General features: G+C 42.4%; 1 protein-coding gene across 1 annotated transcript in view; it reads right to left on the bottom strand.

The window, feature by feature from the left end:
• The window catches only part of LIN7A (lin-7 homolog A, crumbs cell polarity complex component), a 37340-nt gene extending 22602 nt beyond the window's left edge, over positions 1-14738 (bottom strand). The window contains exons 1-2 of the mRNA XM_035127838.2: positions 14675-14738; positions 3434-3552 (exon numbers count right to left, since the gene is read on the bottom strand). Of these exons, the coding sequence (XP_034983729.2) occupies positions 3434-3552; positions 14675-14720 (165 nt within the window). The 5' untranslated portion in view covers positions 14721-14738. The remainder of the gene's footprint in view (positions 1-3433; positions 3553-14674) is intronic.
• Positions 14739-22066: the final 7328 nt, after the last annotated feature.

A 22066-nucleotide genomic window follows, 5' to 3' on the forward strand; every position in this document is an offset into this window, starting at 1 on the left:
GGAATAGAAGCATCCATCACTTTTCCTGATGCCTCCCCGTGCCTTTTTGCCCTCTGTGATGTTGGACAGGCACCAACTACAGATCTTTTCACAGCTTCATGGAGGAGTCATAGAAGGTCAAACCTCCTTCTCTGGAAGCATGTCTCAGGGAGGGAGACACAATGAATCTATGGTGCCCCAAACACCCTCCCAGGGACCATAGGATTGCAGCCTGAATCTTTATTTCTTACTAATGGAAACTGAAATAGTGATAGTTCAGTGATGGACAAATTTCAAGAGATAGCACGATGAAGTTGTTAGTTGTGAGTGTGTAGAGCAGGGGTCAGCAAGGTTTACCTCACCTGGGCGGGTTCACTCCCGCGGAGATCGCTCCATGCACTGGATCATGTCTGTGCAGATGCAATTTCCAGCGTCTGCGCGATTTCCAGCGCCGCGGAAGTGAGTCCCTGCTCCGCACTGCGCTGGTTTAGCGCACCACGTGGGGACTCGCCGAGTGGGCGGCTTGGTTCGGAGGCAGCTTGTGGGCTGTTTAAATGACCCCCGTGGCTGCTTGTGGCCCATGGGCTGCAGGTTGCCGATCCCTGGTGTAGAGGATGGGTTGTTTAATTTCATCCCTTGTAAATGAATCAAAGCCTATTTTATGAGACATATTGACTGTGTAACAAAATCAGTGTTCTTAACACACTGATTTGTGGGGACAGATATCTGTAGAGCAAGTAATGGACATTTTGGGATGCTACTTTCTAAATATTCCTCCACCATGGCTGAGATTATTGCAAGGCACCAATCAATGCCTCAGTAAGCGTAGACATTTAAAGAAAGTGAAAGCATCCTTTCTTTCACCATGTGGTTTCTTTTCAGCCTTAGGCTATGTACACATCCACAGTTTAAAATGAAGCAAGGTCATTGTGCACCCCCACCCACATTTCAAGTAGTATTTGCAGGTGGTTGTACACATCGGAGAGGGACGGGGGATGTCAACACCCAATGTGCATTATCTGTTGGCTCTTCCTGCCCCTGCAGTACTCTCCCCCCCACCTCCAATTCCTATTTCTGAAGCTGTCATCCATGCATGTGCAACGGCTACCTCAAATGTACATACCTCAGCTTAACTCCACAGCGGATGTGCCTTAAAATTTCCTTTAGGATTTAAGCTGCTTTGGGAGAAAATGCACCCAGGAGCAGTTTTTCTCCATAAACTACAGAAGAGCTCTGCATTGTGGGTAGCATCACAGGTACGCAGATTCAAAAGCCTGTGGCAGGAGTGCACTGGAGCCAGACTTATTTCAAACCCCTTGTCATTTTCTTGTAGTAGGAGTGAATGAGTTTCCAAAAATCAAGATCTTCTCATGGTGTAACAGTCACTCAGCAGTCGTAACTAATCAAGAGTTGATAACCTGAACATACTTTAGTGCAGCTATGCAATCACTTAAGAGGTTCATCTGTTTCTTCACTGTGAGCTAATTTTCTCTGTTTCTGGAACAGTAGTTTCTTTTTAAGACATACAAGACTAGCCAGAGGGATCATGTTAGGTACTTGGCATAAATATCAATCTATTTCTTCAGAATTCAGCAATAACTGGTTAAACATATAATTATAAGCTCTTTAGGCTGCCGCCTTATACCTAATCACCTGGAAGGAAACATAATTGAACTCAATTACACTTACTTCTGAGTAGACATATGTAGGATTGAACTGTTAAAGTGAACTTAATTTTCTTGCTATTAATAGGGGTGCGGAGGTCAGCTGTCACTAAACAATAGCCCGTAAGAGCTTTTGTCGGCCATTATTCACTGTCTTGTCAAAGTCCAGCTAGATAGCTTTTAGTTCATTCAACCGATAGTGAATCATAGTCTAAGTAATTTTCTGCTTTCCTGAATTTTGCACCTGTTACAAAGGACTGCATGTTGGCTGCTGTTCAAAACACTCTTCACAGATGAATATAAATGTAATCGACATTCCTAGTAGTATTACAGAAAGGCAAATCTATACCACATAAAGACAAAACTACAATACAGCCTGTCATCAGTTAGAAGCTTTTAGTTGGTCAAATTAAAGGCCTTCATCATGATAGCTACTGCAAATCATAGACAGCACCAATCTTTTGCAAGAGAGCAATATTCCCTTTAAAATAATTTAAAAAAACATTGCACATTAAACTACTGTACACTGTGTTGCTGTTTCTTTTAGCCATCAAAATATTGCTTCATTTAAAAACAGTGTTTCATTCTGTGTACTGTTATTGCCTAGGAACCCTAGTGCTGTTGTTGCTATTGCTTAAATAATAAATAAATCGGAATAGTGGCAGGTAGTCCATAGAGGCCAAGGAAGAAAATGGAGGCACTTGCTAATTTTCAGGTACAAATTGCTATTTCCCTTGAGTGTTTGACAACACACTTCTGGGACAGCAACTTTAAGGCTATTTTAGCCGACCATCTAATGTTTAGGTGGCTCCGCAACCCCAGTCATCTGCGACTGGACATAACTGTCAGGGGGTCGTTTACCTTTACCTTTTAGGCTTTATTGTAATTAAAAATTATGAAGCAGATCAATTTCTCTCTTCCTTCCAAACACCTATAAAACTGACATGAACATTTTAAATGCAATTAAGAAGGGAAAACATAAATGGTTTTCTAATGAGTAACAGCAATGTTGTGAAAATGTCCATAGTGCCTTCCTTCCTGCCACGGATCACAAAGTGGTAAATCTACAGGGCTGCAATTAATCAGTTAAGTAAGTTGAAGGTTTATTAGCCCATTTAAAAATTGTCCATGGAAGGATGCTACTGAATAATTAGTCAGAAGATTTTTTTAAAAAAAAATTGAAATGATTATTTAAAAAAAACTTAAAAAAAAAAACTAAAGAAGGCACTTGCCTCTTCTAAGATGGTACTTACTGTTAATCTATTTATAAAACTGGGCTTCTCCTTTAAGGATTATTGTTTGTTCACAGGAAAAAAATATGCACGTTTAAATTGATTAATCAAAATTCCTACCTGTGAGAGCACGCCACTGAACTTAGTGTACCTCACTTCCTGGTAGCCATGCATGGCATTGTGCCCATAAATCAAACAAATATTTCTTTAATCAGATAGCAGATTTATAAATTAGCTCACCTCACAAAGTTCTCCTTATGTTATGTGTGATAGAAATTACTACACCAATGGAACATATTTATTAAGAATCTGCTGTGTGCCTTAAGACCCTGTCTCTCTTGTTCGACACAGATGGTTGGACCTCACGCAGTTCCTGAGTTATTACAAATGTTCATTTTTTTATGGAGGCAGTAAGTCTCTGGACACATGCCACTGACTCTTATGGAAACTTCACAGAACGATTTTCACTTATTTGCATAATACAGCATAATGTGCAGTGGCTCGTGCACATTGTGAGTCTCCCCTTTAATAAATACGGCCAGCGATTCATTACCATACCTCTCTGATAGCTGTACAAAACTCACTCTGCAGTACTTTTTTAAGTGACTGCAGCTTGTGTCCTGGTACTTCTCCAGCTTCTTGTAGTTTCTCCAGCAGTTCAATTGCTCTGGCAACATCTGAATAGATAAAAACAAGGCAAAAGGTCAGGGAGGGACACATTTTGACTTGTATTACTGCTGTTCATATGCTGTAATTTTCAAATTGGACAGTGAGATTTTACCACCCCACATTCCCCCCCCGTCTGTTCAAGTTCAGTTCTGCATTTTCACTGACTTAAAAAAAAAAAAAGACTATTGCTTTAGGCGGCAACCCTAGGCAGCCATACATGCAGGCACTGGAAAAGAGTGAATATTGCCAGAGGGGTTTTGAAAGTTTTTCCTACAGTCAATCTTCTAGGTATCTGAAGAAGTGTGCATGCATACGAAAGCTCATACCAATAACAAACTTAGTTGGTCTCTAAGGTGCTGCTGGAAGGAATTTTTTTTATTTTGTTTCTTCTAGTTAATCAGGTAAGCCCACTTGGGCAAATCTTACGACGCAACGCACAAGCTGACACAATGCACCAAGCTCCTACATGCTTGACACACACGTCTCCCTCATTTTGGCAGTCTTAGTAAATAAATAAATAAATACCAGGATAATGGAATGCATTGGATTGTTTAATGGTGGAACATACTGTATTACCTCTCAGAAGGTGGTGGGCTCTCCTTTGCTGGTGGTATTCAAACCACCAGTGGTCCAATGGCCATCTGTAAGGGGTGCTGTTGTTGCATCCTGCATTTGTACATTTTGCATTGAACTAGGGTTGGACTAGATCGAGATTTCACAAACTTGGGCCCCCAGCTGTTTTTGGACTACAGTTCCCTTCATCCCTGACCACTGGTCCTGCTAGCTAGGGATAATGTACTCCGAAAACAGCTGGATCAGATGACCTCCAAGGTCCCTCCTAACTACCATGATTCAACCTAGCAGACCTGGTCATTTTGTTATTCCTAGGTTTGTTTGGATACCTTTTAAGGATATCGGCATTAAGAATGGTCCTCTTTCAATCCTAATGCAGAGCACTAGGCTGAATGCAAGGACCCCATCACCTAATGCATGGCCCACAGATGGCTCAACTTTGGCAACACTGATGGAGAGAAGAGATGATGGCTCTGACCCAGTTCCTCACTCATTCTGGTGACAAGTACTGCCAAAGCAGATCAACCTGCTGCCCGCTGCCCACTCAGTGAGAGGGACAGAAATGCAATGACAATAATGGGACAAAGAGCTGTTTATCAGCAGGTGCCCCATGTTTGCATGATAAAAAGTTGCTTGCCGGGATTGTTGTTGCGTCCTTGTCTTGCTATTTTCATAGCTGCCAAGTTATCCCTTTTTTAAGGGATTTTCCCTTATGCTGAATAGGCTTCCTCGCGAGAAAAGGGAAAACTTGGCAGCTATGGCTATTTTGTGAGCTGCGTATATAATGTGAAGGTCTGGTCCTGATTTATTAATTTTGATTGATTGGTGGGATAAGGGAAAACTACAGCTTTAAGGACAGTACCATTTTCTCCTGTTTGGTTTAGAGATGTTAAGGCTTGAGGAAAAAACAGGTAGGTCCCAGTTTTGCTCCATTTCCCCCCTTATTTGGGGGGAAATGGGGGGGAATGGGTGAGAGGACCCCCCCCACCCCATATTTTTCTCTCCGTCCCCCTCTAGGCCTTCCTATTTCTAGTAATCTATAACATAATGTCTGTGCTATAACCAGAGTTCTGCAATGGATAATTTAGAAAATATGAATGTATACAATCCTAACATTTCAGTTCTTACATAAACACACAGTAACTTGATTTGAGGGGCATACAATTCAGATAAGATGTGATAATGATAATAATTTTTTTAAAGAGTACAGCAAAATATTTGAATACTTCAGTTGCCTTCTACTGAGCCAGACCACTGATCCAACTAGAACAGGGGGTTCTCTGCTCTGACTGGCAACAGCTCTCCAGTGGTTTGTCCCAGTCTTACTATCAGCAGAAGTGAGCACATGCATTTACCAGGAAGACATAGAGCCAATTCATGTATGTCTTTCGGTGTGGCAGGAGGTTTGCATGGCATCCAGGCTACACAACAAATTCACACCAGAACACACACTATGCTAAAACCTGGGAATAGTTGTAATGAAGTGTTAAAACAAGTGCCATGCCAAAAATCTCTCCTATTTCCCCTCCCCCCCCCGGCCATTTCCCATCTATTTTTGATGAGAAAAATTGTAAACAAATTTTTTGAAATAGGAATAAGGTTTTTGTGAAATTCTCATGGGTGAGGAGGTACCTTCTCATGGGGTTTTGTTGTGATTACTGGCTGCTAAGGTGGCTGACGGCTACCTTTGAATGCCCTTTCTTTTGTTCCAATAATAATCTCTCCAGCCTTCCTGGGTGTCCATTTCTCCTGGAAATCCCATGATGCCTTCAGCTGAGCTCCCCCGTAAGCACAGGGAGGTGGGAGAGCTACCTAAAATGAACCTAACAGCTGTTGTTTTTTACATGAAGTCTTTTTACGTTTTTAAAAAGTGTAGATTTAAAAATAAAATCAGTGACTGTGTCAATCTCCTTAACTTCCTGTGCCTCAGTTAAAGCTCAGAATAAGGCATAGTGAAGTAAATTCTCCTGTGCCCCCACCCCCAAGATCAGGATATGCATGCAGCCCAGAAGGTTCAAGAGCACTTGATGAATGTTTAATATTTATTTTAATGTTTAATCTCCATGCAATGATAAGGTAAGCTCAACCCTGCATTCACATAATTCCTGGCTGTTCCACAGGGTCTATGGCTTTGCTAGAATGAGAAATTATGCAATCAATCTCCTTTATTGGCATAAAAAGTGCACTGTATACATGGATCAGAACACAACACAGTTAACGAAACATAGTAGGAGATACTTTAGGATAAATCTATCAGGACATCATGAGGTACAAAGATGGCTCTCAGGACCTATGGTGACGTAATTTCATAGCGTCACTCAAAAATCTTGCCACATTCTCCACAATGTCATTGCTACAATTGTTCAGCAGATAAGACACTCTGGAAGAGTCCGTGCGATAAATCTTCTCTTCAGTAAGGGGGTCAAATACTTATCATATATTCTTGCATAAAATAGGCAATGAAATAAAATGTGTGTGATGAATTCGACCTGTTTTGTGCCACAAGGGCAGTATCTTTCAGAGTAGGGGATTTTCAAGAATCTACCTCGATGAAGGTACACTACCTGAAAGTCTTTGAGCCAAAACTGAACTACAGTGACCACAATGTGATCAAATGTGTGAGGTACTGTACACTGGTAGGAGTAGAATCTATGAGACAAAATACGAGCCCTGAGCAGCCAGCTGGCTCCCTCTCCCCTCGTCTCCCTTGGTCTCAAAGTACAATTTAAGAGCATCTCTCTGGCCCCTCCTCCATACAAAGGCTCCTGTGGCTTCTCTGGAAAAAGAACACTGGTGCTTGCTTTGGCTTCAGTCACTGTTGGAGTTTGCAGCTGGCATTGGGCGGCTAGAGAACGCCCTGCCCCAGCTCACCTCTTGCTTCTGTCCCAGGGTATAAAAAGACTTGCTGACAAAAGTCTGTATAGTTAAAGCTATGGTTTTCCCAGTAGTGATGTATGGAAGTGAGAGCTGGACCATAAAGAAGGCTGATCGCCGAAGAATTGATGCTTTTGAATTATGGTGCTGGAGGAGACTCTTGAGAGTCCCATGGACTGCAAGAAGATCAAACCTATCCATTCTGAAGGAAATCCATTCAGAGTGCTCACTTGCAAGGACAGATCCTGAAGTTGAGGCTCCAAAACTTTGGCCACCTCATGAGAAGAGAAGACTCCCTGATGTCGGGAAAGATTGAGGGCACAAGGAGAAGGGACGACAGAGGACAAGATGGTTGGACAGTGTTCTCGAAGCTACGAACATGAGTTTGACCAAACTGTGGGAGGCAGTGGAAGACAGGAGTGCCTGGCGTGCTTTGGTCCATGGGGTCACAAAGAGTTGGACACAACTAAACAACCACCACCACCACCCAGGGAATATCCACCACCATGTGATAAAACCCTCCTCTTCTGTTGGTGTCATCACTTGCATCATATCCTAGCATTTTTGGAAGTTCTTGTGCATATGTACTTGTAGAATAGGCCTGAAAGCCATAGGCTGGGCAAACCTTGAGTTGATTCTGGCTCTTGTGCTTGCTATTGCTGTTGTGATTGGTTGCTGTGCAGCCAGAGTGGGACGCACACTTCCCTCTTTGTTGTGCAGAGTCCTTGCTCTGGGAAGGTTTGTGACCAAAAAGGCTGAGGGTTGGCATCTGCTCCTTGTTGAACTGGGGTGGGTGGGCATAGCACAACATTTCAAAGCTTTGGAGTCCTGTTAATGGCTGGCAAGTCCATCACCTCCCCCTCCCCCACCCCCAATCAGCACTACACCCTCCTGCAAAAAGTAAACCCAGCAGGCACATGCGGACAGATCAACTTGTCTTTAAAAATCTACAGGTTTTGTCCTCTTAATTTGAAATTGGCCAGTAAGTGATTCCTTGCCTCTATTCTCTTCTCTCTCACTTGCCCCCACCCTGCAATTGCAGTTCGCCCCAGGGGATCAAAGACAACTTGTCTGAGTCACCATGGCCACTGCTCTAATAAACAAGACTTAGACAAACAACATTATAGTTTGCTTTTATTCCATACAATGTAATGGCCACAGCTTTTAAATACTATTTCTACAGAATTCTTGCTTGCATAAACTGAGTAAAAATCCATAATGCATGTCTGCACTTGAATAAAAATATTCATGGCTTAAAAGCAAGCAAATGACCAATGAAAAGGGGGGGGGGAATAGGAAATAAAATGGAAAAATTAAGAATTATAGTATGAAAACCATATTCCAGCTTGTGGGTGCGATGATAGGATTCTGTCATTATCCTGCTTTGAATGTTCATATTCAGGGATCATTTTATACTCTATTCAGGTCTCTCTCTTTATTCTTTATCTCTATGTTTTGACATATCCAGCCCATTCACAAGTTATTTGCATTTAGACAGAGGAAGAAAATGAGGTTGAGCTTTGCGAACTTTGTGGTGAAAAGCCTTTCAAATATCTTAGGACAGATTTGAGAGCAAGATGAATCATTGCCGACCAGTTTGCATTATTTTGATGCCATACTCCCATGTATTAATTTCTGGATGGTTTTAGAGTAAACCCACCTCAGTCTCCCATTTGCCTTGTTTACAGCTAACAGCTTTGATGAAAGATTAATGGACAAAGTAGCAGCATGTGTATCTGTGGCAACAAGAGGAACTGTACGTTCTGTGTATCAAAGGGACATTAACGATGTCTTAATGCAAGTAAGGAAAAGATCAGGTCTGCAATTTTCAGAAAGTAGCAGGCTATCTATATGGTGCTCTCCCAAGCCATCCATAATGCGATATTGGATGTTTCATCTAGAAAACTTAAAGTTGATTCATATATTAATACTGAAGGAACATATGTAATCTGCCTCTATTTCACCTGCATTAGCCTCTCTCCCTCCTTTCACCAACCAATGCAGACAACAACTGCAAAGCTATTCACCAGCCTCTCCTGGCACAGAAGGATCCCTTGGTACCTTCATCACAACTCTCATCTAACTGCTGATAAAAGTCTATCTCCAACCTCGGAAGCATAATATCACCTTAGGGAGCAAGCCTACATATGAGGCTGTTAAGATTCAGGTAGTCATCCTTTCTCTTTGCCTCCTCTTCCCCCCACCACCCCACTCACCACAGATCAACAACTGTTTCATGTAATTTTGGGTGTTGCAGTTCTGAGATTATTACCTTGCTCTCTACATTAACTGCCTTCAGATTTTCCTGGAAAAACTGGCCTACTTAATTGTTCTCCTGAAAGGTCTGAATATATTTCATACTAGGTTCAGCCAACTACCAAACACTCCACGGACGTTTTCAAATCAGTAGTGCCCATGTGTACATTTTAGGATACTAAATTTTGCCTCTCATAATGAATTCATCATGTATTGGCACTTAATGAATTTACTGGCAGTGGCTAGTGGCTAATTATATGTTTCACCTCTCTCCTTTCACTCTGCTATGCCTCTCTCCATTCTCAGTTTCTCCCTTACGATGCTCCACCATTCAGCCGTACCCACTATGTGCCACATGATCTTCTGCCTCCCAAATCCCTTAAACCCTGGAACATCTGCAATTCAATCTCCTGGTTAGTTGCACTGCAGCACGTTCCTTGTTCTGCCAGCACAGCTCCATGCAAGCTAAACGGCAATGCCTGTGAGATTAAACTATAAAGTGATTAAAAATTTTCATTATTTCAGAAATGTATTCTACCTAACAGAGAAGTTCTGCAAGACAGTTTTGCAGGTAGAGAAGACATATGCTGGCAGAAATTAAAGAAAGTAATTCCTGTGCTTGAGATTCAAGTAATCTACCACCATTAAATTAGCATTCAGGGATTTACAGCAGTGGAGGGGGGAAGGCATTTTAGGTTTGAATTGCTCTATGATGTTTTGTACAGGATATGTATCTAATTGTCACTCTTGTGCTCATGAAAAAATAAGGCATGGTTTTATTTTACTATAGTACAAGAAAAAGGAATCTTCTTTAGTGACTGGTAATATTTTACACTGTCTGCAATCCTATACTCAAATTAGCAGAGTTGCAACTAATAGAGAAATTCTATGCATTATCTGGCTGCCCCAAAGTTAGCCCCATTGATTTCAATGGGATTTATTCTGGCACAGGCAATTGAGACTGCAATCTTGTACATACTTGCCTGGGAGTAGCTACAGGTTACAATGGCAGAGTGACTGTGTTTCAGTCATTGTAATTATTACTGTGGCCACTGAAAAGCCAAGAAATGGGTGGATCTGAGGGCAGGATCGGAAGAGTAGCCCCCTTAGACCAGATCTTATCCTAACTCAAGACAAAATCCTGCCACTCCTGCCAGTGTAAAGCCATGATAGAAAAACAGCTATCATTCATTCAATGGTAATCAGAAAAATCAAAGCAGTTTTATTCAAGAGATGACATAGCTAAGTATACTGTTTTGCATAAAGGAGGTCCCTGTTGCCACAATCCTCAAATGCAGATACTACCCCACCGTACACTGGGAAGCCCTACAGGGAGCACATTGGTAAATACGAGGGATTCTTCTCCAACTGCTGACAAAACCACCACCCCCGGCATTTATGTCTGTGAAAGAATAGAACCAGGAATCAAGCAGCACTGGAAGTAGAGCTGTTTTCAACTCCTCTGTTGCATGATTGAGTAAATGTCAACATATTTGCCCCTGTCCTGTGAATTTCCCTATGCAGACATTGGTTGGAATGCAGGATAAATGCACACCCAGTGGGAGAGTGAAGAACTGGGCTGAAGCGTGAAGAATGGGAAGGAGAGCACCTTGGTGCTAGAACCTTTTCACAGTTGCTCACTGTCTCCCCTCTATCCTGTGCCATGTGGACCAGCGGTATATCTGGTATTTTTGCAGGACTCCAGTACTTGAAAAATACTGGATGGACACATCTGTAGCAGAAGCAGTCATATCAAATATGTGGCTGCACTTTTTACTCTATTATTGCGATGAGGAATCTGTGGCTGCTCCCTCATACATTGTTGGATTCCAACACCCATCAGTTCCAACCAGCATGGCCAATGATTAGGGATGATGGGAATTGTAGTCCAGCAACGTCCAGAGGACCAGAAGTTCCCCATCCCTGCCACCTTAAATGCTGAAAAGAAAGTAATTTTGCTTCCCCTCCACATCAGCATTTAGTAGGCATTTTTTCTGAGGTGAAAAGTTGTCACTCTTACTACTAATGCAGCTAATGTTGTTGTTTTTTTATACTCCGTATGAATGGCTAGTATAAATCTAAGAAGCACGTCTCTTCCTTCTTGCTATTTCCTTGCTGTTTGTCTGGGAACCACTATTTACCCTAAGTAGCACTGTATGTTGCAATGTCAAAACTGTGAGTATTAGCATGGCAACACTAGGGCCTGTTTATGCATTTATGTAAACATGCAGATCATCACTGCTACTAAATGTCATTTTCATTTGCAAAATTCAAAACATTGGAAAGTTCAAACTTTTAGTAAAACATCAGTATTAATTAAATTTTGACTCACCTATACAGCTATCCTGTTGAAGATTGTTAATAGCTAGAGTTTTCAAGTATGTTCTCAGATTTAAGTAACTGGTGATACTACCTCCCACCTCCAAACAATATTTTCATTGTTTTATGTATTGCTTGGGGTCCCAGTTGGAAAAGCATTTCTGTACCTTTTCTATACATTCTTATACAAGATCCACCTGCAACCTACCGGGTAGGTGTAAAAAAAAAGATAGAAGTGTAATTACATCTAACTTTAGTTAGCTAGCCTTTAAAAATAAATAAGGGTCATGGTTGTGTGACACTTTCCTTTGAAAATCTGTGCTTCCTAATGGATTGCCATCTGTCCAGCCTTTTGCCAGGAAATATTTATCCTGCTTAGTGTGGTCACCACAGAGGTGGAGCTGCAGATTACACACTGAGATTCTAAAAAGAAGAAAAAACACATTCTTCCTCCTAACCAATGCTCTCCCTTTTCTTTATCTAACACTTTATCTAAGCTTTCCTTTGTTTGATTTTTGTGCGATAAACCACACATTTCAGAAATCAATTTTAAGCAATGTAATTATGGGCATCATATTATAAGTTCCTCTGCTCTTCATCAGAATCCAACAAAGTAGAGTCTGTCTAAATTTTAAATGGAGACTGAACATTTCTTTTTTACATTGAATGTACAGCAGGAACCTCTCTGTCTTGTTTTTAGATCCTGTTGTAATCCTCTACAGAGCATACAATTATAATGAAGACACTGGCTTTAATCATTCCCAAATCAAGTACAAGACTTAAAAATTCTTTAGGAAGCTTAATCCATACAGATCAAGTTTTTTTTAAAAAAATGAAATGCTTTAAAGACTCTGAAACCAAGTGGATGAAATTTATTTGATTTAATTCAGTGGAATGCACAAATAAGTAGTGTTAAACAGCAAATAAGAAAGCAAATTATTATTTTTACCTGTTTCAGGTAAGCACAATACCCCTATATTTCAAGTAAGCACAATAGGCCAAATGCCTATTAGGAACTATGTCAATCTTTTAAAGTATTTAAAAGATTTTATCATTTAACCATTTTTTTATTCCCAGTGTAACAGTAGGTTTGCAATACAAAACTTCATTTATTTTGTTAAGTTTTAAAAATATATACAACTTCAGTAATTCTGCCTTGTAACGTAATTATAGTAGTGAAGAGTGCAACACAGTTCCTCAGTTGCAGCATCAAGGATGACAGTGATAATGTACAGATGCTAAATGGGGAAAGTGTGGTATAGTTGTTATTCGACTGGAAGGATGTTTAAATCCCCACTCAGTCATTAAGCTCAGTGAGTGAGCTTGGGCCAGTCACTATCTCTCAGTTTAGCCCACCTTACAGCTTTCTCAGTACAAAGAAGAACAACAATATTTTTCTTTGAAGGAAAGGTGGGGAAGAAATGTGACTAACAACCAAACAATTAGCTGTCTTTAGTGATATACCATGCTCCCACTACAAACAGCAGTACTGTAGTATCAAATTAGAAGCCTACAGGAAAGGAACGAAGTGGTTAGTTTAACTAACTTAAACCAAGACAACAAATTCTCCCTTATATGAAATTCTTAAAGGTATGGTCTCTCTAAGGCTATAGATCTGGCAGCCCTAACTCCACAATATTATCCAGTCCCAAATAGTCTCCAGTCCCCAATACTCCCCCCCCTCAGGCTGTTTCTTCTACCTGCCCTTTCCTTGACTCAGTGCTCTCCGCTCCTCAATTGCCGTATCGTGGGGGTTTTCTCCAAGTGAGTTTTCCATTTCTCAGTACAGGGTTGGGGAACCTGTGGCCTCCAGGTATTACTGGAATTCAACTCCTATCTTGCCCAGCTAAAGTGAGTGACCATCAGGGATTGAAGGGAGTTGTAGCACAACATTATCAGGAGGGTTTCAGATTCCTGCCCCCTGCTTTTTGGCATGCTCTACCTTTCCTAAGGTCTCTATTAGGGTTTAATTTTAGCAAAACTGTCAGCTTTCTCTTTTCTCACAGGAACCAGACTGCAAACATTCTGACAGCTTGGGAACGGGTTTAGCTATTCCATGGCATCACATCACCTCAGCCAATTGGCACCAGAAGCTTCACCACAGCAGCGCAATGCAATACAGCCTGCGATCAGAAGCACAAGAGCTTTCAAATCAGCTTTGATTCTGGTTCTGTACACGTGCAAGCCTTTTCTCACCCTGCGAGAGCTTATTTTTCTAGCAGATGCTTGAGGGAGGATGTGAAGATGGGCGAAAAGAGCCACCGAAAAGTAATCCACAGTTCCTCTACCACTGCTGTGGATACATCAGTACACTGCAAGGAGAAATGAGCTCCTGGCCATGCTATGCAGCGAAATAAGTAAACAGCAATGAAGACTGATTACTCCAAACCGCATCAGTAATCCTTGTGCAGCCAAACTGTGATAGATGAGTAGCTTCCCCCTCCCAATGCATTTCCAATGCACGCTTACGTGTGGAGTTGCGAATCTCCTCCACACCGATTGCTGTTCTGGACTGTGGGCTATTGCATTTATTTCTGGCGACAGGGCTCTTCCTTCGAAACCTGCCATTTTGCTGCAAGTAGGAACACCCTCGAGTCCCTGATCTCCAGGCAACAGGATCCTGATGATGACCTGGCTGGGGCAACCCAGCTCCCCAGTCTTCCCAAACTGGCACAGAAGCTCACACAAAGTTTCCCTCCTTTTCACCCACCCACCCCAAGCCCCATTCGCTCGCTGCCTCGAGTCTCCCTCCGCGCTCATCGGAAGCTACGGCTGATCCCAGCAGCTCAGCTGCCGGCGCCCTTCTCCGAGGCTCCCTGCTGCCCTTTCCGGTCCGGCAAGAGCCGGACGCTTAACACCGGCTCAGGGTTCAAGCGAGAGGTCACCGCGGCGCCGGCAGGTCACAGCTCCCTCTTTGGCGCACTTGCCCGCCTGCTCTCGGCTCCATCGGGCAAGCAAGGCAGCCTCTCAAGGATGGGTCGGTTCCCAGGACCCTTTCGTGGAAACAGCAGCGGCAGCAGGCAGCAACGGGGCTCCAATGGCCCCGGACGGACAAGGCATCCTCGGAGGCCGCCCCCCTCAGCCAGCAAGACGAGGCGGCGCGCTTACCTCTGTCCAAAGTGAGCGGCTGGACGGCTGTCAGCGTCGTCGCCATGTCTGCAGCGCCGCCGAGGCTGAAATGACGCTCGGCTCCAGTGTGAGGCGGGAGAGGGTGGCTGGGAGCGGGAGGGGCGGCGGTGAGGGTGGGGCTACGCGAGGAGGAGGGGGGCGAAGGGGAGACGCGCGTGGCAGGGAGGGTGGCGCGAGGGCGCAGCGGCGGCGCGCGCCCAGGGGAGGCTAGGAGACGCCGCCACCGAGCGGACAGGGCAGTTGTCAGGCGGGCGGGAAAAGGGCTCGCTGGGGAAGAGCGGCAGGCAGGGGTCACGCCGAGGCCAGCAGCATCCCTGGGCAACAGCGAGGGCGTGAGCGGAGTTTGAGGGGAGACGTGCAAAGACTCACGGGAGCTGGAAGGAGCCTGGACGCGCACAGCTCGCTTCTGCCCTTCCTCCCCACCCCCCCTTCCAGGTGGCTTTAAGACTCTGGACCCTCGTCCTAGGGATGGCACCGTTCAGACGACCTGTGTGTGGCTTCAGTTGTGAGTAACAGAACTAGCACTCCTTCTCTCCTGCCCCTGCCCCCCCCCAAATCCCATGTTTTAGGACTGTTAATACATTTCTGGACCTGATAGGATAGTGTGTAACAAACAAGCAAAACAAATTTGCCAACCCCGTTTTGAAAGAAATACTCTGCACATGTGTGGTTTTTCACTTTGAACCCACTTAAATCATAGTAGGAAAGTGGGGGTTTGCTCCTGCTGCCCTGACTTGCGAATAAGTGCTGCGTTGCTGTAGAAAAGGGTGAAGTAAAAATCATAAAATAAGCACCTGCAACCCCAGACAATACAATGGTTTTTTTTAAAAAAAAAAAAGTTTGAAAAGGATGCCATCATCAGCATCACTCCCAGGAGACCCTGGCCCTAGCTGTACCACTACCCCTCTGAACACATAACGTCAGATACCACAGTGTCCCTCAAGCAGGAGCAAACAAGGCACAGCACGGAGAAGATAACCTGAGATGAACCAAGAAAGTGGGCCACACAAGCTGTGGAGGAAGGAGGAAGGAAAATTAGATACTCCCTGTAGGTGGATACTAGACCATATGTCATGCCGAGTGGAAACAACTTGGAAGGAAGCAAAACCATGTGGATCAAAGAATCCCAGGTGGTTGTCCTTGCCAACAAATCCACCTGTGACACTTCAGTTCCAACGGATCAAGTAACTCACATCATGCAGACTGCGGAAAATGCCACATGCAGAGAGCAGTAATGAACACCGCAAAGCAGCATAACCAGTTATGCTTACGCAGAGCAGAAATAGCCCCAAGAGGACCCAAGTGAATCTACAAAGCAACACTTAGGAGGAAAGCTCTCTCCTCCTCAAACACCAGATGTGATTACATGAACATAACAAATTCCAGTGGATCAGATCTTCATATATACATACCTGCACATAAGCCATGATGTGTTGGCAGCTTTGAGGAAAACCAACAGGGAGCCTTGTGGTACCTTAAACACTAAGGCTTTTTATTATGGCATAAGCTGAAAAGGAAGAGATGGAGAACAAGGGGTGGGTGGGTGGGAGAAATCACACACATCTTAGACACATTTTTGCGCATACACACATGTACACAGGCCAGATGCATAGCACAGTAAAGAAAGATGTGCAGTCCCTCTGTGGACATACATATTGTGAGAATCAGATGTAGTGTTAAATTCTAGCAGAACAGCTGCCCTACCATTGCTGTCTGTTATGATGTCTTACAGACTAACACGTGTGACATGAGGATTCACAGACAAGAGCCTAATTCATCAGCTGCAGATTTGTCTGTTTACAAAGTGATATGGAGTCAGATGTTTACACACAGAAAAAGCAGACATTGCTATGTGTCTGTGAAGTCAGACTTACTGGGACACAGATAGAAAGGGCCTCACTGAGTGACCTACTCCTGATAGGATTCTGCATTAGTAATGACAGCAAACTCCCAGATACATCTTTTTTGGAGGCCGGCTACTCTCTGGTGCTGCCTAAATATACAGTATAATACCTATTACCTTCCACTGACCCTTATAAGAAAATAGAGAGTTTCCTCCTAGGTGCCTCAGAACAGAAGAACTGCTTCACCTGGGCACCACTTGTAACCAAGGAGTTTTTGGTAAGAGGAATTAATGCTCAGGTGCTTCTTTTTCCAGAACTACAATCCTGCCTGGGAAAAATTCACTTCAGCAGAAGAATCATGGATGGCCCCAAACCCTGGACGCTTATGTAATGGAAAGTCATTCCCCCCCCTCCAGATTTGCCTAATATGTGCCATACCATTCTACAGTTTTGGCCCAGTATAAAAATAACTGTTTGGAACAATGTGAGGTATACATCGGAACACTAGAAAGCCCAGTTGGGTCAGCTCAAAGGCCTGTTTAGTCCAGCATCTTGTTTCTCACAGTGGCCTGCCAGATACCTCTGGGAAGCTCACAAGCAGGGCAATGGCACTCTTCCACTATAATTGCTTCTGATGCTGGAGGTACGACATAACATCATGTCTAAGGGTTTATTCATGCTTCCTCTTGACCCACTGCTTTCCCACTCTTTAGCACTCAATCAAAGCAAACAGCAATTTAGGTTTTCCTTGGATTGACATTTGTTCTGGTCTATCGCTAAATAGCAGGTTTTCCCTTGGAAAGGAGCAAGGGCAAGGGGGAAACCACTTGGACCCATGCTTTCCAGGCACAACACAAGCAGAAATATGGATGAGCCCAACAGTCACCAACCTCCATGGAGTTGTCTAAGCTAATGCCCATCTTCGTATCTTGTGGGAGAAAATTCCAACTATGTGATGTGCGAAGAAGTACTTCCTTTGAAGAGAACGTGTATTTCAATAACCTCTTAATACCTGCCATCAGTGATTGTCATCTTCTGGGGGCATGTACAGCTGTTCAGTTATTATTGTAAAAGTCACCATCTTAATGCAGCTCATGCAATTGCTATGAACACTGAGGATGTTCTAAGAAGGTAGATATTTATCTGTACAGTTTCCATATATTACCAGCTTTAAAGTCAAATGGTCACCATGCAGACTATGTTAAAGGAGCCATGTTGCATTTCTTGGAAACTAATGGGTCTCATTGGGACGGAAGCATGGTTTTTTTTTTGTATTGTGCCATATGTGGACAAATACATCCAAATAAGCTTTTTTTCTATAGAAACATAGACTACAGATTGTTTATAGTCCAGTCCTATAAATCTGCTTTGACAGGTGCAATGCTATCAGTGACATGCACCCCAGAAGCTAAAGTGGGATCCTGTGTTTGCCCAGTGGGGCACAGCCAGCCAAATGTGACTTACCTGCCAACAGAACAAAAACACAAACTGGGCTAAAATGACCTGATTCTGCAGCCACTCAAGTGGGCTTTTTAGCATATGGATATGGTGCACAGGACCTACCAGTGGGGCTGTACAAGAACACTTCTTCAATTGATCGGGGGGGGGGAATAAATCTTAATTGTAGCCACATTGAGGACTGCTGTTGATGGCCATGGAAAGTTCAAATGTATCTGCTTCCACTTGTAAACAAACCACAACTCCAGACTTTGGAGACTGTGGTTTGTTTAAGCTATGATTTAGTCAAAACAAGTCAGGATCAAGTTTTAGATCCAGTTTCTATAGTTACTTTGTCATGTTGCTTATTTTTAAACTGGAGCACACATCGGTTCTGTTGCATTACTGTAATAGCACTCTGTGAAAACCATCTGCTTAAGGTTCTCAAAACGGCACCGCTCTGATTAACTGGAAGTTCACAGTAGAAGTTGTCATATTTGCCTTCAAGCAGACCCACATTCCGTTTCATGCAAAAAAATAAAAATCCTAATGATTGCAGTACTGCTGATGGGTTTACAATCAAAGGCTTCCACCCTGCCCTAGTGGACGTAAACAGTTCTGGGTCAAAGAAGTATTCAAAAGACACTCTTAATGGTAAATAGTTGAATCTTTCCTGCTGGTGACAGGGAAGATGAGCTCACTGACACTCATCATGTCAGTTATAATCAAACACGCTGGCATCTAGTTCCCACTATGTCTGTCTCTACTGCTGCTTTTAAAGGTCAAAATAATTTAGGAAATTGAGGATTGAGGGTCAAACTACTTGCCTGCATTTGCTTCTGCAGCACATATGAGAGGATACATGGATTGGGTTCAGTGCCATTATTATTCCTGTTCTCACATCATCATGATAGGTGCATGGCAACCTAATTGTCAGGTACGATGTTGGTGTTCCTGTAGTTTTCTGTTTTTGCACTCTTTGCTGTTGGAGGAGAAAAAGAGCATGGCTAGGTTATGGCTGGTGTTAGTAGAAGCATAGAATCAGCATAGATATGAAGAAACTTTAATTTAGGTTGTGAGTGACAGAGATGAAAATTTATGTGTGTTCAATAATCTCTCAGGGTAAAACTACATGGAGTCCTAAATTGTGAGAATATTTTCTCTAAGGTTTTAATATTATTATTTTACCCAAACCAGGTAGAGGAAGATGCAATATAGATTGGAAGTTTATACAGGGAGATAGAATCATAGAATTGTAGAGTTGGAAGAGGCCCCAAGGTCCTCTAGTCCAACCCCCTGCAATGCAGGAATCTCAACTAAATCATACATGACAGGTAGCCATCCACTCTCTGCTTGAAAACCTCCACTTATCTTGGGAGTCTGTTCTACTGTTGAACAGCTCTTACTGTCAGAAAGTTATTCCTGTGGTTTCCTTGGAATCTCCTTTTGTGTAACTTGAATCCATTGGTTCAAGTGCTAGCTTCTGGTGCAGGAGAACCTTGTTCCATCCTCCAGGCAGCTTCAAGATGAAATACGTACCAGTCATCTGAAATCTTTTCTTGTGAGCTGCTTTTCCAAATTTTCCACCCACAGATTTTCCAGAACAGGGCTATAAAGATGACATTCCCCCCTATCAACCATGGAAATAACATATCTTTGACTCCTGCACTGATATTGCATAAAGTTTCCCACTTTACCTGAAAACTCCTGTTTTCAAGTTTTCCTCTTAATACACAAGAGATCCTCTACAAACAGTTGCATTTTGATTTCAGCAGTTTGAATTCTTGCTAGTATGTTTCTTAGTGTCATATAGTGCTACTTAGCTTTATGTTGATAGAATTCAAGGCTACAAGAGAAGTAATTTGGAAAAGGAAAGACTATTAAACTCCCAAATTGATTTTTTTAAAAAATGTATTTTAACAGAGGAAGTTGAATAAAATATGCTGATAGAATATAGCATCTAAAGAAACTAACTGAAACAAGATTAAATCCCTCCTCCTTTTGTAATGTAAAGGTTTGTTCTTCCAATGTGTAATAATAATAATAATAATAATAATAATAATAATAATAATAATAATAATAATAATAATATCTAAATATCTAAAGAATTCAGAATTCGTTGAATTTACAAACTGAGATCCAATAGCTTTCTGAATTCACACTTGTTAGAATTCCTGTTTAATAATCCAATCCCTCTCCATATGAGAGAAGTTATAGATTAGTGATAGTACTTTACACATACTTTGCACAAACAATTCCCAGGTTTAGTCCCTTGTATTTCCACCTTAATAAATGTCGGGAAGAAGGACTGAGAAAGACCTGAACCTGATACCCTGGAGACCTGTTACAAGCCACGGCAAACATAGAAACATACCATCTAGCTCAGTACTGGCTACTCTGACTGGCAGCAGCTTTCCATGGTTTCAGACAGGGATCTCCCTCCCAGCCCCAACTGGAGGTGCTTGAGACAGAACGTGGGAACTTCTGCATGCAAAGCAGATGCTCTATTGCTTTGGACCCCAGTAAGACGGATCAATCAGTAGTCTGACTTGGTACAAAGTAACTTCATATGTTTCCTCCTGTCACTGAATTTATATTGAATATGCTATGAAGCATCAAAGGCAAGAGGAAGCATATATTTTCTCTTCCCCCCCCTCCAAAGTTTGAAAACAATCTAAAAACAATGTCTAAAAAGCCAATGGAAATGATATTATGGTGACATCTGGGGGGGCTCATGCGAATTTCGATTCAATTTATCTCGAACTAGGGATATAAATATATTTGCTATCATTGCAGAGCAGTTTGCAGCTGTTACTAAAAGGAATTAATTGGTGATCAGTGTAATGTATATAGAACCTAAAAAAAAGAAAAAGAGATGATTGCAGTTAAAGGATTCGTTCTAAAACCTGGGAGAGATTATTTTAGTGACATTGTTTTCAAAACTGAAAATTGTTTGTGACTATCTTAGAGAAAAGGCTTCTTTTAAACATATGAATGTGGCTTTGTGGATTGGACCAAGTACAGATTAGAAATATATAACTACAAAGAGCAGATGGTGTGAGAGTTTTATTTGTAGCAAACAGCCTTTTTGATTCTACTGGGCCAAAATGAATTTAGGCCAGCTGTATGATTCTTTTAAAGACGTTTTCTTATAATATTTGAGTCTGTGAAAGCTCCCCTGCTTCACATAAAACAATGGCTTCAAAAGCTTTTGACGTTCATTCACTCCATAACTACATATCTCAAGAGTGGTGTTAAAATGAATATTTAGAGGAGGAATATATTCCAAATTATTACAGATTTAACAGATCTATGGACACACAGAGAGAAGTAAGCCCCACTGAACAAAGTTGAAATTATTTCCAATTAATGCCCCATAGGTTTGTGCTGCAAGTCTTCCCAACCTTCTCTCCAGAAGTTTTGCTCAACCATTGCTATCTAGTTGACATTGTCAAGGGATAATTGGAAAAGCGCTTTTGGAGATCAGGTTTGGCAGTGGTGTCAAGCTGCAATAAAAGACTTGTTCAGATTTCAAAAATAGTCATTCAACAGCCAGGCTATTTACCTGTCTCATCGGTCAGTGTGACAGTGCTGTCACAAGTCCAATTAACAGGCAGTGTTCCAGCTGTTCCTTCAACTCCATACCCACTACTCATTAAATGACAACTGAAAGTTAGCTGTCAACTTTCAGCAAGACATTTCCAACAAATCTTGTCTCCCAGTAAGGTAAGTTTCAACCAGACATTTCTAGCCCCCTAGTCCTTGTTCAAGGCTGCATCCACTCCATCCCTTTTGCATTTTGCAAGGAAGCTTACTTCAGCTTTTCAATATGGAGGTCTTGAAAACTTGGAAATATTTTCTTCCTCGTTGCTTCTTATTTTGGCCCAGTCATATAGTAACTTCATAAACCACTGCAGTGTGGTGTAAGAGAACCAGTGTGGTGTAATGGATAGTGTGTTGCACTATGACCTGAGAGACCAGAGTTCAAATCCCCACTCAGCCATGAAGCTCACCTTGGACCAATCACTGTCTCTCAGCCTAAGTTACACACAGCATCCACAGTGTGTATCTTAACTACAGAATAAGTTTA

The sequence above is a fragment of the Zootoca vivipara genome, chromosome 10, assembly GCF_963506605.1.
Source record: "Zootoca vivipara chromosome 10, rZooViv1.1, whole genome shotgun sequence".
Classification (NCBI taxonomy): domain Eukaryota; kingdom Metazoa; phylum Chordata; class Lepidosauria; order Squamata; family Lacertidae; genus Zootoca; species Zootoca vivipara.